The 16938-nt window shown below is 38.4% G+C and overlaps 1 protein-coding gene across 5 annotated transcripts in view; it reads right to left on the bottom strand.

Annotated features, from left to right (window-relative positions):
- Positions 1 to 16938, bottom strand: part of GSTCD (glutathione S-transferase C-terminal domain containing) — a 142196-nt gene that overhangs the window by 124722 nt on the left and 536 nt on the right. For 4 of the 5 annotated variants that reach the window (XM_008267531.5, XM_089302983.1, XM_089302985.1 and 1 more), the window contains exons 2-3: positions 7994 to 8434; positions 6911 to 7378 (exon numbers count right to left, since the gene is read on the bottom strand). In XM_008267531.5, the coding sequence (XP_008265753.3) occupies positions 6911 to 7378; positions 7994 to 8413 (888 nt within the window). In that variant the 5' untranslated portion in view covers positions 8414 to 8434. Of the gene's footprint in view, positions 1 to 3269; positions 3487 to 6910; positions 7379 to 7993; positions 8435 to 16938 lie in introns of those variants that run through there. The other variant, XM_089302986.1, reaches the window with a different exon arrangement.

Below are 16938 nucleotides of genomic sequence, written 5' to 3' on the forward strand. Positions count from 1 at the left end.
AAAACCCGAACAGAGCTATTTTTAGCAACTTTGTTTATAATAGCTAAAACTTGGAAGTAATCAAGATACCCTTTGGTAGGTGAAAAGACAACTCTGGTATACCCACACAATGGAATCATCTCTTTGTCCAGCAAATCCATGCCATTTGTGCTATCTGCACACTAGTCACTTACATAGCCATCTAAGTAGATCTAATAGATCAAATGTTGCTGTGTCACACAGTGCTTTGTTCAAGTACCCTTTATTTTACTTAATAATGGCCCCAAGCCCAAGGTTAGTGATGTTAGCAATTCAGACAGGCCAAAGAGAAGCTATAAGTGCTTCTTATAAGTGATATGTTCAAAGTTCTAGTTGTTTTTTTTTTTGTTTGTTTTTGTGTGTGTGTTTTTTTTTTTTTTTTTTTTTTTTTTTTTTTTTTACATGCAGAGTGGACAGTGAGAGAGAGAGACAGAGAGAAAGGTCTTCCTTTGCCGTTGGTTTACCCTCCAATGACTGCCATGGCCGGCGCGCTGTGGCCAGCACACTGCGCTGATCCGATGGCAGGAGCCGGGTACTTATCCTGGTCTCCCATGGGGTGCAGGGCCCAAGCACTTGGGCCATCCTCCACTGCACTCCCTGGCCACAGCAGAGAGCTGGCCTGGAAGAGGGACAACCGGGACAGAATCCGGCGCCCCGACTGGGACTAGAACCCAGTTTGGCGCCGCTAGGTGGAGGATTATTAGCCTAGTGAGCCGCGGCGCCGGCCCCAAAGTTCTAGTTTTAATAAGAAAAAAAAGATTCATACACTGAGGTTGCTAAGAGCTGTGGTAAAAAATGAGTCTTCTATTCATGAAATTATGAAGAAGGAAAACAGCTTTGTGCTAGTTTGGCTGGAATACCTCAACCTGCAAAATTATGGTTAAATTCCACAATAAATATTAGTTATGGAGATAAAAAAGGCATTACGTTTGTGTATGCATGTGTAAGAAAAAACACAATACACAAATAAAGATTGGTAGTAACCCTGGTTTCAAACTGCTATGGGTTGTGGATGCAACCCCTATAAATAACAGCAGAGAACCGTAGCACTATCAGAGGATTTTTCAAAAAATACAAAACAACACTTATAATAAGGTTTTAATTTATTTAAATTAAAAAACTTGAAGCTATCATTCCTGATGGAAAGTTGTATCTTTTTGTTTTCACTTGGTCAGATGGCTTCTCCCTAGCACTACACCAAATTTCAGTTTCTTTGAAAATTAGAGTGTTCTTGCTTCTTTGAGAGGCACTGTATGTTGTTTCCATAGAAACCATTATACTATCACAGATTATGACTTATCATTATAGAAATAAGTAAAAAGGTCAAGTCATAGAAAACCTCTACAAATATATCTAGCATTTAGTACCAAACCATGGACCTAAAAGAACAGAAAATTAATGATAATTCACATGTATATATATTGTATTGTGTTTCACCTGAACTTTAAGGTTAAATAAGAACAAATAATTGATAATAAGGGTAGGAGCAATGTGCAGCCCTCTTTAAATATTGCAAGCACTTAAAACATTGCCTTGTAAATAATACTAACTCAAATGAAAGAACAAACAATCAAGGATTCATTTATCTCCAGAGACTAATCCTTTAAATTGTGTTTTTCAAACTGCTATTTATGACCCACTGGGAGGTAGTGAAATCAACATAATATGGTCTTTAGAAAATGAAACAGAAAATAGAGAACACATAATATAGCCAGCTATTTTATATTTGTAAGCACATATTTATAATATAAAGATGTACATTTATTTTATACTTGATCATCTTACAAAATCTATCTTCTACAATGAGTTAAAATAAAAAAATTGGAAAAATGCTATCTATTGTAATTCTATTATTACATTTTTTATTTTCTTTTGTTTATTTTCTCTATTGGAATTCTGGGAGCCAAAGGTTTGTAATTCTTTCCAAATTTTTATTTGCCTGAGAATAGAAAAGGTGATAAAGGAATTGAACTTAAGATGTGATAAATTAATAATATCAGAAATGTTTTCTTTTCCTCAGCTTTCCTTTACTAGTTTATTATATACACATGAAATCTTTCTTTCATTTTTAAATAAGTTGTGGTTAAATAACAATAACTCAAATTCAAGACACTGAGAAGTTTTATCCTGCATGACAGATTACCCAATTTAATCAATATGCCAGGACACTGTGCTAACACACAAACAACTCAGAGACACTGAACCATAGTCATTACATTCAAGAATATACTTTTAAGAAAAAGGCTAATGGAAACTGTGAAAAGAAAATTAAATTTGTTATTAAAAAATGGTTACAGGAAAAAAAAATTACCTGGCTCATAACATTAAAACCACTATAAGTATTACAGAATTCTTTAAGGACAGGAAACCAAACAGAATGTGCTCTTAAAGCAGTGAGGGTGGCTGTTGTGGCTCAGTGGGTTAATCTGACACTTGGAACGTCCCCATCCTACACGGAGTGCTGGAGTTCAGGTCTGAGTCTTGGCGAGGCTACTTCCAATTCAGCTTCCTGCTAATGCACCTGGGATGCAGTGGTTGATGGCCTAAGTACTTGAGTCCCTGTAACCCAAGTGGGAGACCCGGATGGAATGTGTGGCTCCTGGCTTCAGGCTGGCCTGGGCTTGGCTGTTGGCAGCCATTTGAGAAATGAAAACAGCAGCTGGAAGATCTCTCTCTGTCTCTCCCTCTTTCTCTGTTACTCTTTCAAATAAATAAGTAAACCTTTAAAGAAAAGGTTAAAATATCTAAATATTAGGCTACCAAGATCACAAAGTAAAACTTCAGTTGCTTTGTAGTTAATTGTAATTTGTAATATAATGGACAGAAAATGTGTCTGAATAAACAAGATGTTAAATCTATCTAAAACATCTCCACCTGTGCATTCCTTGCAATCATTTATTACACAAAATATTTTGTGCTCACTTTATTGAAATCTCCATTCTTCTTACTCTTTTGAAATTATGTCAGAACTCCTAACAATGTAGGTGAGAAAGTATAAAAGTGAAAAACAGTAATCAAACCATATAAGTGGAAGTATATTCCTAATTCCCTATTTGTTTACTTATAAAACAGAATTGCTGGGTTAAAACTGAAAACTCTTAGGGGCAGCCAATTGGCACTTCAGTTGAGAAACCACTTGGGATGCCTGCATTCCATACTGAAGTGTCTGGAGGGAGTCCAAGCTCCTCCATTTCTGACTCAGTTTCCTGCTAATGCAGAACCTGGGAAGCAGCAAATGATGGTTCAAGTACCTGTGTGAGAGACGTGGATTGAGTTCTGGGTTCCTGGCTTTGGCCTGGCCCACTCCCAGCTATTGTGGGTGTTTGGGGAGTGGAAGAGCAGATATAAGTTCTCTCTGATTAATCACGTGGGAGATGTGGATTGAGTTCTGGGCTTCCGGCTTTTGCCTGGCCCTGCCCCAGCTGTTGTGGGTGTTTGGGAGTAAAAGAGCAGATAAAAGGTCTCTCTGTCTCCTTCTCTCTCTGCTTTCACAAAGAATAAAAATTTTAGAAAAAAGAAAAGAAAATCCCCCAAACTCTTAATAACCTAATACACAGGAGAAGATATGGAAAATACAAAATTTATCGCTAAATAGGTAGTATACATCCTTTTTGAAATATGTCAGAAAATAGTGAGAACACAATTTGTGTCATGAGGGACACTGAAAGATACTAAATATAAGTATCCTTGTCTAAAAACCAGTTTCTAAAGGAGGAATGATTTTTACTTTAGTTAAAAAATGTGTACCTAAAAAATATAATTCAATGTGTTAGAAGTTAAAATGCAGAGAATTAAATCATAAGTGTATAAACTCTTTCTAAAAATTCATAATAACTTCTGTCTTACAGAAATAATCTTTTAAATAATTATTCAAAAGTGTAGCTGTTTTCCAGTGGCAACTAGAAAAAAAACTAACAATTTTCTACTTTCAGAGTTATACATTAGCTATTAGAAGATTCTAGCAAAAGAATTTAAGGAAGAGGGGAACCTAAGAAGTGTGTGTTTTAATTTAGTCCTTTTGAATCCAATCCTACAACATTCCAGAGAGAAAACATTGTCAGGCCACTTCCACAAACAGCTGGGTTAATTTTGCTAGCTATTACCTACTAGAGAGGAAGAGAAGCTTGGAGCAGATGTATATAGAACACCTCAGCCACTCTACCTGCTACTGTCTTGCATCTTTGGCTTCATTTTTTAGCAAGACTGGATATATTTTGTGGTTCTGCTAAGTTTGACCCCTGGTAATCCAAACCTTGATTTAGCCAAATTAACTCTGCTTTTCTATGTCCTTGAGTTTATTCCTGTAGCTAAATATTCCTGGGTTCAGTTCCATGCTTCTGATCCAAACCTAGTAACTTGACCTTGATCACTAATTATGAACTTGATCCTGATTCTGAGCACTTAGACTGTCACACTATTCACTTCATTGTGTAATATAAGCCCAAAGGCTTGGCAACATAACTACTATATGAACTAAAATGACTGCTTTTTTTTTTTACCCAGGATGACTTAAAGGAAGAAAATATAATAGAAACTGCATCAAGGATTAGACAAAGAAGAATGAATTGCTCACAGCAAATGTGCAGATTCTGGAAAAATACAAGAGGAAAAAGGAAAATATTTTGAGAATTAGTTTATAAAAATGTGTCAAGAAAGAATTACTTAATCACAGAATTTGCATATTAGAAAGAGCTAAGTAAACAGGTTTTTTGTTACTTTAAACGAAGATGAAAGCTTTTTAGCCATGTCAGGTATAAATTTACTCAGTGGTAGTCAGATAGACATCCCGATCTGCGGGGGAAAGTTCTTTCTGATTAGGCAGTTTCACCTGATTAATCCCAATCAGCTAAACAGAATTTACAATTCAGCTAAAATAAAATCCAAATCAGCTGAAAAGAAGATGGTCCTCTAGATTACAACCTAAAATCACCTTCATGTAGGTGAATCCAATTCTTAACTGTTCTGTTCAGTTTAAAATCAAATCCCAAGGTCTGTTCTATCACCTTGTTCTCTTTGTAGCACTTACAATTGTCTTATGTAGAAGTTACACATTTGCTCACTTGTTCATTGCTATTTTTCTACTAGAATATTAACTTTATGAAGGCTAAGACGTTATCTGTTTTGTTCATTACTATAATCCTAGTGCCTACAACAGTGCCTGACATATACCATAAATTTTAAAACTTTTAAATTTCTCAAATGAAATTAATCAAAGTGGATGGGCCACTTTGATCCAATTTCTTATGAAATTGGAAAAAAAAAAACATAATTACCCAGGGAAGTCATGAAAACCAAATCTTTCAAAATGTATCAAATGACTAGTCTAATGACAAGTTGGTTATAGAAGGGAGGGGTCAGAGAAAAGAGAACCTAGGAATAATTTGGCTGCAACAAGAAAAAAAATTCAAATAGCTAGTAGGAGGATTTTGAATGCTGTCATCACATAAAAAGGATAAATATTTGAGGTGATGAATATGCTAAAAACCCCGATTTGATTATACAATGTATACATGCATCAAAACACTGCACTCTATAAATATGTATAATTATTTTATATCAATTAAAAATGAAATTTTTAAAATTCAATGTCTTCTCCCAAAGCAGCTCCATGGACACTTGAATTTAAATGGCATTTGAAACTTAAGAAAGTAATCAGGGGCCATCGTTGTGGCATAGTGGATAAAGCCACCTCCTGCAATGCCAGCATCCCATATGGATGCTGGTTTGAGACCCAGCTGCTTCAGTTCTAATCCAGCTCTCTGCTAACGTGTCTGGGAAAGCAGCGAGAGACTGGGAAACTCTTGACTCAGCCCCAGCTGTTATGGGCATTTTGGGGGTGAACCAGCAGAGAGATATTGATATCTCTCTCCCTTCCTCTCTCTGTGTAACTCTGACTCTCAAATAAATAAATAAATCTTAAAAAAACGAAGCAACATCTTTTTTCAAATCATTTAATTGTGAAATTATTTTTGTTGCCAATCTTATTTTGCTTCAATTTTGAAGAAAAAAATGTTCTTTAGGGAAATGACAATTTAGAACATTTAGTAGTGAAGTGCCAACCTCCAGACATGAGATTTTTGTATAGATTTCATTAGAAGTATTTTCTCATGTGTCACTAGAGATACTGAAGTGCTGGTGAAGTATAATGAAAATAATATCTGACATTTGATAGCTTAGCAGGGTCAGAGTAAAATGCTTCAAAACAAAAACGCAGCTCTTGAAAACCAATTAGAAGGCTGCACTCTCACTTTGTTCTTTTGTCCTCTTCAGAGATGATTGGGGGAAAAGAGAGTGAGGGAGAGGTAGGGAGGGAAAAAGGGAGGGAGAGAAAGAGATTGATATCCCTTCTAGGAAAGAAAATTTTCCGTCTACTTGTATTTTCTCCCAGAGCATAGAATAGCATGGACTGCTATATTAATTTTATAGAGAAGAACGAAGCACAGAAGCAAGGCTAAAATATTTCTCATTTGATAAATACATCATAAGATTAGTATTCTAAGTGACTACTTAATTGTAAAATGTAGCTAGCAAGACTTTTTAGTTCTAGTTTTTTTAAACACTGGCCCATCGATCACAATAGCAACTGAGAAATTAATAAACATAACAATTACTAAAATTTTAGCAATTCAAAAGGCATAATAATTATTAACATTTGAGAGCTTCCTATATAATAAACATTGGTTCTTCCTTCACAGCACATAAATTTTCCTTTGTTCCTTATACTAATCCTATTAGATAGGTATTATTACCTCCATTTTACAGATAAGAAAATGTGACCATTTTAAAAATTGTTCAGGAGCATAATGATAGTAAAAAGTGGCATTAGAATTTAAACGGTCAATTCCATGGAGTGAAATTCATAATAATGTAAACACTGCAGGGAACATCTTACCAGAAAGTGATGGACACAGGGCAAGAGTACAATATCTGCCAAAGTAAAGTAAAGGCCTTCAGCAAACACATGCTCCAGAGGAGGAAGGTCAGAGGCTTTCGCTTTTCTGATGTGAGAAGGCTCCCTGTTGGTAGGAGCTGGCTCTTCCTGTACAGCGAGCTTTGAGAATGCCACTTTCAGTTCCAGACTCTTGGATGAGGAGTCCCGCTCTTCAGAGGTTTCCTGGGTATGGCTCTCGTTCTTCACTTTTCCCTTAGCATGGGGAGGCCCAGCGTCAGAGGCCTTCTGTTGTTTCAGCTTCTGCCTCCGGAGTTTATCATCATTATGCACTCTAACAGGTTCGCTGAGCTTTTTCTCCAGCTCGAGGATTTCTACAGGAATAGTTGGGAGCTGGTCAGAAGACTCTCTGAGGAAATTCTCAATAGCCAAAGGGATGGTGAGTTCACATAGCCTGGTCCACTGACTAACCTAAAAAAACAAAACAAGAAATGAAACGATTCTTCACTTTTAACATAGGTTGAAAGAAAACAACTTGTCTGATTGAGAAGCAAAACTGGTTAGAAAATTTAAGGCTTGAGTTAAACCACCTCTATTGTGGGTTTCATGATACATGAAGAGGCCTATTACCATACTTCAGAGTGAAAACATTGAGCAATAGAGGTTAGGGATTCCTGTAGCCAGTTCCTGAATAAATCATTACTTCCCAAAGCCTTCAAAATACATCCATCCACCCACATCCACACATCCACATAACAGCAGGGCTCCCAAAGCATTGCTACTTCAGCTCCTGCCTACATATAAAAACGTTCCCTTTACAAATCTGCCACATTAAAAACAACAACAACAAAAAAAACCAAAAACATATAAATCAAAGTTATTCTCTTAAAATAATGACTCCAAACTTCATAAATTAGCTAATAAATTGTTTTTCAATACCTCACTGAAAATATTGGCATACATGAAGGGCTACTTTAATTTATTGGTTACTGTTTTTAAATGAAATGATCTTTCCAAGAAGTTAAAATAAATTAAGTGTGCTACCACTTTGTAGCTTTAAATAATAAAGAGCGGCATTATACTTACTTCAGCACAGGCTTTCAAGCAAGTCTTTTTAAAACCCAGAAGTTCCAAAACCTCCTTCTTTGAGGGATCTGCTTCATATGACTTCTGAATTATGTGTCTTAGTACAACAGCAAGTCCTGCTCTACAAAAATTGTCTGGTTGTTCTACTATGGCAGGTAAACAGCAATTCTGCACTATTGGTGGAAGGTCTTGCCTTGATATAATCTGTATTTCAATATCCTGGGACAGCACCTTTCTTAGTAGTGAACTATCCGTACTTTCTTTGGTGGGGACGAAGCATACTTTAAAGATGTTGCAGTCACAGTATGATAATAAAAATAAAGTTACAGATGTATGAAGAGGAAAGATGTATCCTTCGGTTTGGTGAGAAAAGTCCAGATATAGGTATTCTTCCATAAGACTTTTCTTAATGCCTTTCATTTTCTTCTTCCATTGGGTTACCTAAAGCATAAATTGAAATAGTTATAGGCCTTAGAATATAATAATTTAGAAGCTAAAATAGAAGATGAATGTTTTAAAAACCTATACTAGAAATCAGTAAGGATTTGTGATATAGATAATGATGCTATAAGAATTTATTCCTGAATACTGAATAAGTGGATTGCGAAAGAAAATATTTCCACCCTGTGAAATTAACAGTCTTGGGGGCAATTTTACACCCAGTTTCTTTAAAATGAACATACTTTAGTACTTTGTTATACAAAGCACTCCTAGTTGCTCTTTTCTCTCACACCCCCATAAGAATGGATTAATAACCATTGTTGGCTCTGCCTTCTATATGCAGAATCTAATCATTTCACACCATTGCCATTGCTTCCACTGTGATTCAAGTCACCATCAACTCTTTGAATTACTGTAATTTCTTATTGCCTCATCTTGTCTCTTCTCATCACAGCAACCAAAGTGATGCTCTTAAAAATGATGTAATTGGGGCCAGCGCTGTGACATAACAGGTAAAGCCTCTGCCTGCAGTGCCAGTACCTCATATGGGCGCTGGTTCGAGTCCTGCCTGTTCCACTTCTAATCCAGTTCTCTGCTATGACCTGGGACAGCAGTAGAAGACAGCCCTAGTGCTTGGGCCCCTGCACCACATGGGAGACCCAGAAGAAGCTCCTGGCTCCTGGCTTTGAATCAGCACAGCTCTGGCCATTGCAGCCAACTGGGGAGTGAACCAGCAAATGTAGGACCTCTCTCTGTCTTCTCTCTCTGTGTAACTCTTTCAAATAAGTAAATAAATCTTAAAAAAAAAATGATGTAAAATCATGCTACTACTCAGCTCCAAACCTCCAATATCTTCTACTCATAGAAAAGTCAAAATTGCTACAATGGCCTACAAGATCTCCTTGATTTTATCCACCCTTCATGTCCCTGAGAGTCCATCTCATTGACTCTACTCATTACTTATTGCCCCAGCACATGTGGATTGTTATTCCTCTATAATGCCAGGTTCCCATGTCAGAGTCTTTATACTTGGTACTTCCAGTGCCTAAAACACTACCTCACCTCCTTTCAGGTATTTACTCAGTAGCAGCTTCTGACCCAGTCCTTCCCTGGCTACTCTTTTTGGAGTGCAAACCCCAAATCCCATCCTACCTAGAAAAAATTTATATTCTTCTCAATGCTTTTTTTTTTTTTTTTGCCATAGCACTTACCACTGTCATAACATACTAGGTATTTATTGTTTCCCCCAACTAGGATGTTCCATTAAGGGCAGAAATTTTGTTCTGGTCAATGCTACACCAAAAACAGGGCTTGCTGTATCTACTACCTAGAATTATTTTATTATTATTATTTATTTGAAAGGCAGAATTACAGAGTAAAAGGGAGAGAAACAGAGATCTTCCACCTGGGCTTCACTCTCTAAATAGCCACAACAGCCAGGGCTGGGTCAGGCCAAAGCCAGGAACCAGGAACTCCATCTAGGTCTCCCACATGGGTGGCAGGAACCCAATGGCTTGGGCCATCTTCTGCAGCTTTGCCAGGCACATGAGCAGGGAGCTGGGTTGGAAATGGAGCAGCTGGGACTTGAACTGATGGTCATATAAGATTCCAGTGTTGTAGGTGTGGACTTAACCCACAGAGTTACAACACAGACTCCAAGAAGTTTTGATGAATGAATACATAAATGAACACACACAGACAGACAATTCTGAGGTATAATTATTGATGGAAATTTTCAAGTCATATTCCTTAAGGGTTTCGTAAGTTATGGTAACTTTTGTTTTGGAATGGCAGAGTGATGGGGGAGAGAGACCCAGAGACAGGGAACAAGATTAAGGGAACTCCTATCCGCTGATTCACTCTCCCAAATACCTGCAACAACCAGGGCTGGGATGGACTGGGCCAAAGCTGAGACTGAGAATTCAATATAGGTCTACAGCGTAGTGGGTAGCAGGGACCCAGCTATTTGAGCCATCACTGCTCGTACCAGGGTCTGTATTAGCAGGAAGGTGGAGTCAGAGCCAGGAATTGAACTCAATCTTGTTTGGATGTGGCACATAGGCACCTTAACTTCCAGGTCAATGCCTGCCCTTATCATGACTTTTTATATTTGATTCATACTTTTTCTGAGCCCAGAAGTTCCTATAATCTAAGCATAAGTTACAATTCCAAAACTGACACTAGATGGCACTCTTTAAAAGCCTTCACCATGAAGTATGAACCAGGAAGATGGCATATTAAAGGAAAAATTACTTTAAAAGCATTTTAAAAGTACACAGGCAACTTTGTCCTTTAACTGTTTTTGAAATGTCAGTGTAGTCTTCAGAAACTCTTTCTTTTTATTCTAAATTCCTTGTTGTCTTTGTTTCTTAATGAAAAGACATATACAGTTTAAATTTCTTCGTACTCAATATTTTTTCATTGAAGTGCTATAATCCATTATAAGAAAGGGCTACGGTTAGTAAAGTATCACCTTAGAAAATTTGTTATACTCTAATAATCACTATTTCTATATTTTACATTATTTCATTAAAACAACAGATCTGTGCCATGATTACTTTTTAAAAATATTACCTGAGGAAAAAATTATTTTACATGATTTAAAAGCAAGCACTTTTCAATCCATGGAAACCATTTTTTCTTCTGAACTTAATTATGTTTTTGGTTTTCATTTGGTACTTAGACCAGAATTTGAAACAAAATACTCAAGAGTACATATTAAATTTCACAGGCAGTAAGAATCAGCCACACTTCCTAGAAGTTTGGCTCCAGAGACTTATTGCTAGTTAATTTACCAATCCTCTAGACTCACTCTCCTGACTGCAGAACATTATAAAGATCTCTAAGTGCTTCGAGAAGGCAAATTTGAAGGAAAACATGATTAATTTCTTCACCTGCCCAGCAGTCTAGAAAACAGTAATTCTGAGACTATCTCTATTAATACTTTTTTAAAAAACTAGCCGGTGCCGCGGCTCACTAGGCTAATCCTCCGCCTTGCGGCGCCGGCACACCGGGTTCTAGTCCCGGTCGGGGTGCCGGATTCTGTCCCGGTTGTCCCTCTTCCAGGCCAGCTCTCTGCTGTGGCCAGGGAGTGCAGTGGAGGATGGCCCAAGTGCTTGGGCCCTGCACCCCATGGGAGACCAGGAGAAATACCTGGCTCCTGCCAACGGATCAGCACGGTGCGCCGGCCACAGCGGCCATTGGAGGGTGAACCAACGGCAAAGGAAGACCTTTCTCTCTCTCTCTCACTGTCCACTCTGCCTGTCAAAAAAAAAAAAAAAAACTGAAAACGTCATGCTACTTTGAAGCTTTTGATTTTATACACCCACAAGCGTGCACACACACATACATACACTGTACATGTATATTTCACAACTTTCCAGGGTACATAAGCATGAAAATACTTTTGCACACATTCTATAAATTCTTCTCATTGTGGGTGCTTAATAAATGCTCACAATCAACACAATATAATAGCAATAATTTGCCCATGGTGATATCCAAACATTAATGAAACGCCTGACAGAAAATTCAAAGTACTGTTGATTTCTGATTCTTTTTTTATTTATTTTTTTTTTTTTGACAGGCAGAGTGGACAGAGAGAGAGAGAGAGAGAGAGAAAGGTCTTCCTTTTGCCATTGGTTCAACCTCCAATGGCCGCCGCGGCTGGCGCGCTGCGGCCGGCGCATAGCGCTGATCCGAAGCCAGGAGCCAGGTGCTTATCCTGGTCTCCCATGGGGTGCAGGGCCCAGGTACTTGGGCCATCCTCCACTGCACTCCCTGGCCACACAGAGAGCTGACCTGGAAGAGGTGCAACCAGGACAGAATCCGGCGCCCCGACCGGGACTAGAACCCGGTGTGCCGGCGCTGCAAGGCGGAGGATTAGCCTAGTGAGCCGCGGCGCCGGCCTGATTCTTAATATTTTTTCCCAATATGGTAGTGCTTTTTCCTGGGAGATTAAAAATTTACCTATATGACCTTGGAGTAAAAAAAAATTACTCTTCCTGGGCAATCTCTCCCATTATTTACTATTTTATAGAATAAATATTTAGTAAACCTGTATAAGTCTGATGTCTTTGCTCTCTATTGTATCTTGATTTTTTTCAAGAGAATGAGACATAGCTTCTGCTTTAAGTGTATGAATAAAAAAAGGAAAAAGAAACTCCTCTTTTTCCTTCCTCCCTTTCTACTTTGAGAATTTTCAAGTTCAATCATTTATATTCTGAGCTTTAAACAGGCAGAAACTACAGAATCAACTTTTGGGTCTCCAGGGCTTCTGGAGCACAACTCTTCTTGTTACTTCATATTATACCCCTGCCAAGCACAGAAGCAACGTCATTTGCCCTTCCCAGTTTTGACAAATGCCATACTACAACCACTCTGGAGAGAAAGCAGAAAACTCACACAAACTTCAGGAGGTGAACAGAGGTAATAGAATTTGTGTCTCTTCTCTGTGCATGCCAATTTGCTTGGGAATGTTGCAGAAGAAATATTTAGGTAAAAAGAAAATACTGATGTTTTGGTTTCTTTATTTGGAAATCTTCAAAGATTATTTATTTAATTTATTGGAAAGGCAGAGAAAGGGGGGTAGGGGGGGTGGGGAGAGAACAAACCTACTATTGGTTCACTCCCCAAATGCTTGCAACAGCCAGGGCTGGGTCAAAGCCAAGGACACTGAAATGCTACTCAGGTCTCCCCTGTGGATGGCAGGGACCCAAGTTCTTGAGCCATCAACTGCTGCCTTCCCGGGGGCACATTAGTAGAAACTGGAGTGGAAGTTGAACCATGACTTGAAACCAGGAACTCTGATAATTAACCACTGTGCCAAATGCGCACCCCCCAAAGATATTTTTAAAAGGCTAAATTAGTCACGAGTTTAATACTTGGGCATTTGGGGCCAGTGTTGTGATGCAGTAGATTGGGCCTCTGCCTGCAGCACCAGCATCCCATATGGGTGTCAATTCCTTTCCCAGCTACTCCTCTTCTAATCCAGCTCTCTGCTGATAGCCTGGAAAAGCACTGGAGAATGGCCCAAGCTGCTTGGGCCCCTGCACCCATGCGGGAGGAATGGAGGAAGCTCCTGGCTTCAGATCAGTCCAGATCCAGCCATTGGGGAGTGAACCAGCAGATGGAAGACCTTGCTCTGTGACTCTGCCTCTCAAATAAATGAATAAATCTTTAAAAAAAAATTAGGCATTTATATGTTTTGCATGTTCATTCTAATTAATATATTTGACTTCAATAAATTATTTCACATATAAAAGGGGAAATGAGTTTTTTTTATAAATGTCTTATCTGTAACCATTTTGCTACTTCACTCTAATAATATGTGTATGAACACACACACACATACACACACACATATATGTCTCCTACTAGACATCTCCACTTGGTTGTTCTTCTAAATCTGTTCCTTTCTTTAGTGTCCCATTCCAGGCAAAACGGCAACACCATTCACTCAGATGCTTAGGCCAAAAACTCTTTTTCTCTCATGCCCTGTCATTTCCACCCAAATCGAATTCCCTGGTTCTACCATCTTAATCAAAGTCATTACCAGCTGTCATCAGGATTACTGCAAGGGGCCAGCGCCGTGGCTTACTAGGTTAATCCTCTGCCTGCAGCGCCGGCATCCCATATGGGCACTGGGTTCTAGTCCTGGCTACTCCTCTTCCAGTGACAGCTCTCTGCTGTGGCCCGGGAGGGCAGTGGAGGATGGCCCAAGTGCTTGGACCCCTGCACCCGCATGGGAGACCAGGAAGAAGCACCTGGCTCCTGGCTTTGGATTGGCGCAGCGTGGGCTGTGGCAGCCATTTGGGGAATGAACCAACGGAAGGAAGACCTTTCTCTCTGTCTCTCACTCGCTCGCTGTCTGTAACTCTACCTGTCAAATAAATAAAAAAAGTTAAGAAAAAACTACTGCAAAACCCTGTAAAATATTTTCTATTACTCCAGACACAATTTTAGCCTTGCTTTAATAGGGGGCTAATTGTTCACACCATTTTTTTTTTCAAATTAATAAATCTACTTTAAGGGTCAAATAAATGTAAATTAAGACACAAGATTATCTTTGTAAGCTGAATTGGAAAAAGTGTAACTGGAACCTGTCCAAACTTGTAAAGCAGCATAGAAATTTCTGTGGATACTGATATTCAGCCAAAGAACTAAGAATCTTGGATTTTGTATACTTTCCTTGCAAGTAGAGTATTTATATAAGAATTATAAAGTAATGGATGAAAGTCCAGACCCTTGAGGCAGAATAAGTTAATTCAAACCCTAGTTCTGGGGGCAGTGCTGTGGCAAAACAGGTAAAGCTATGCCATATCTTGTGGCTTGTGGCACCGACATCCCATACAGCCACTGGTTTGAGTCCCAGCCGCTCCACTGCCAATCCAGCTTCCTGCTAATGTGCCTGGCAAAGCAGCGGGAGACTGGGCCCCTGCACCCAGGTGGGAGACCCAGAAAAAGCTCCTGGCTCCTGGCTTTGGATCGGCTCAGCTCCAGCCATTGTGGCCATTTGGGGAGTGAATCAGTGGATGGAAGATTCTCTCTCTAAAACTCTGCCTTTCAAATAAATAAAAAGGTCTTAAAACAAAAGCAAAACCCTGGTTCTGATTCTTAGTAGACATAGAAAAATTTTCCATACCTTAATTTCCTCATTTATAAAATGGGTACAATAATAGCAGTACTTACCATGTGGAATGCTGTGAGAACCAAAGCATGCCTGTCTTACAGTAAGCCTCTACCTAAATGCTAGCTACTACTATTTACTTATAATTTAACCCCAAATTACTTATCCATTGACGCCATTAAAATACACAGACGTTTATGAGCAAAACCCAATGGTGCTTTCCATTTCCAAAGTTCTTCCCAAGAAAAATAAGGGATTCACGTTGAATTGAGCCCCTCCTTCCCATCTCCAAATTTAAAAAAGCCAGGGAGTACTGAAATATACAAAACAATACTGAACCCTTTAGTCCACATGCATACCAATTACATAAAATAAGCAGTTCAACAATTATGAGAGAAATACAAACTTAGTTTTTAAGAAATTAAAACTGAAGTGGTAGGTGTGGTGCAGCAGGTTAAGCCGTCACTCGTGATGCCAGCATTCCACATCAGAGTGGGATGAACAGCATCTAACTGCCTTGAATATTAAAGGTCAAAAAAGAAAACAAGAAAACTGAGTTTTTTCAAAGTTCATAACTATAACATCAAGCACTACAGGACAAAAGCTTATTGTTAAAATTAGCTATTATCTGGGCAAGAAATAAAAAAAAGTTTTAAAGTAAAAATGTTTGCTGTAACCTTAGCCATAATGGACGTGTACAATCTTCTCTGGCGAATCAGGGAACCATCTGTTGCCATGGAATCATAACGCCTGCAGGTAAGACTGACCTCACAATTAACAGGGCACTCAGAATGGAAAGCTACCAGGTTAGAAGTAGCAGCAAGCCTGAAACAAAATTTGATTCCCAAGGCAAACAACACCTGAGCTTGTTATGATCTAAATGGCTGAAATCTCCACATTCCCAGTACCACTCACAGAATTCAGGAGGCTACTTTGAGTACCTGAAGATAAAAACAACATACATCAGGGTATTGTGTATACTACAGGTATGTCAGGTGGCTGGCCCCAGAATTTTTTACTCTCCAGGCTTGCTACGTTGCTATTATGAAAGCCAATTGGATATTCTGTATTTCTTATTTCAAACCACCAGTGAGGATACAAAAGCTACAAAGTCAGATTTACCAAAAAAAAAAAAACAAAAAACTTGAAAATCATTATAGAAGTTCAAGTGTAAGCCTTGTTTAAAGTATAAGAAAACAAAAACCAAACGAACTGATAAAACAGTTCTCAATCTCATTGACCTTCTCAATCTTATTTTTGAAGTTAGATCTCTTAAGATGATGTCTTCAGGTGTAACTCAAACATTTTCAAGTAATCAGTATACTTAAGAGGATCCTCTCCGCGGCATATGCTCGCCCCCAGGCATGTATAAAAAATCAAAACAAAACCCGCATAGCTTGATGTTTGATTTATTAAATATGACAGCAAATCACTCAGTTGGGTTACAACAGAGTTTATTTTCACAATATTTAAATGGCTATTTTACATTTCTAAAACTGTCATATCACTAGTTTCGAGCGTTTGCAGTTTCTCCTGCCAACACTGTCTACTTTTTCAATAATTCAGCACAAGATATATTATTAAATGGCATTTTCTTGACATTCAAGAACTTATTCCCAGGAATGGTATTAAGAGTAGAGAGAGAAAAAAATCAGCTAATAGAGTTGGGATGGGAAATAACTATATTAGTAAAATTAGTTTTTGATGCCAAAGAAACTTGCTTGCAAGTTGTTAAACTCAAAACGGACTTCATATAGGAGCTAAAAACTGAAGAGAAACATTTTAGATAAATGGCTCCAAAGGAAGCAACTCCTCTGAAATGAACTATTAGGTGGTTTTCACCTAGAACTGCTTCCTCCAATCAGGAGGGACTGGG

Source organism: Oryctolagus cuniculus, chromosome 8 (genome assembly GCF_051225735.1).
Source record: "Oryctolagus cuniculus isolate XC-2025 breed Fujian yellow rabbit chromosome 8, ASM5122573v1, whole genome shotgun sequence".
NCBI classification, from domain to species: Eukaryota; Metazoa; Chordata; class Mammalia; order Lagomorpha; family Leporidae; genus Oryctolagus; species Oryctolagus cuniculus.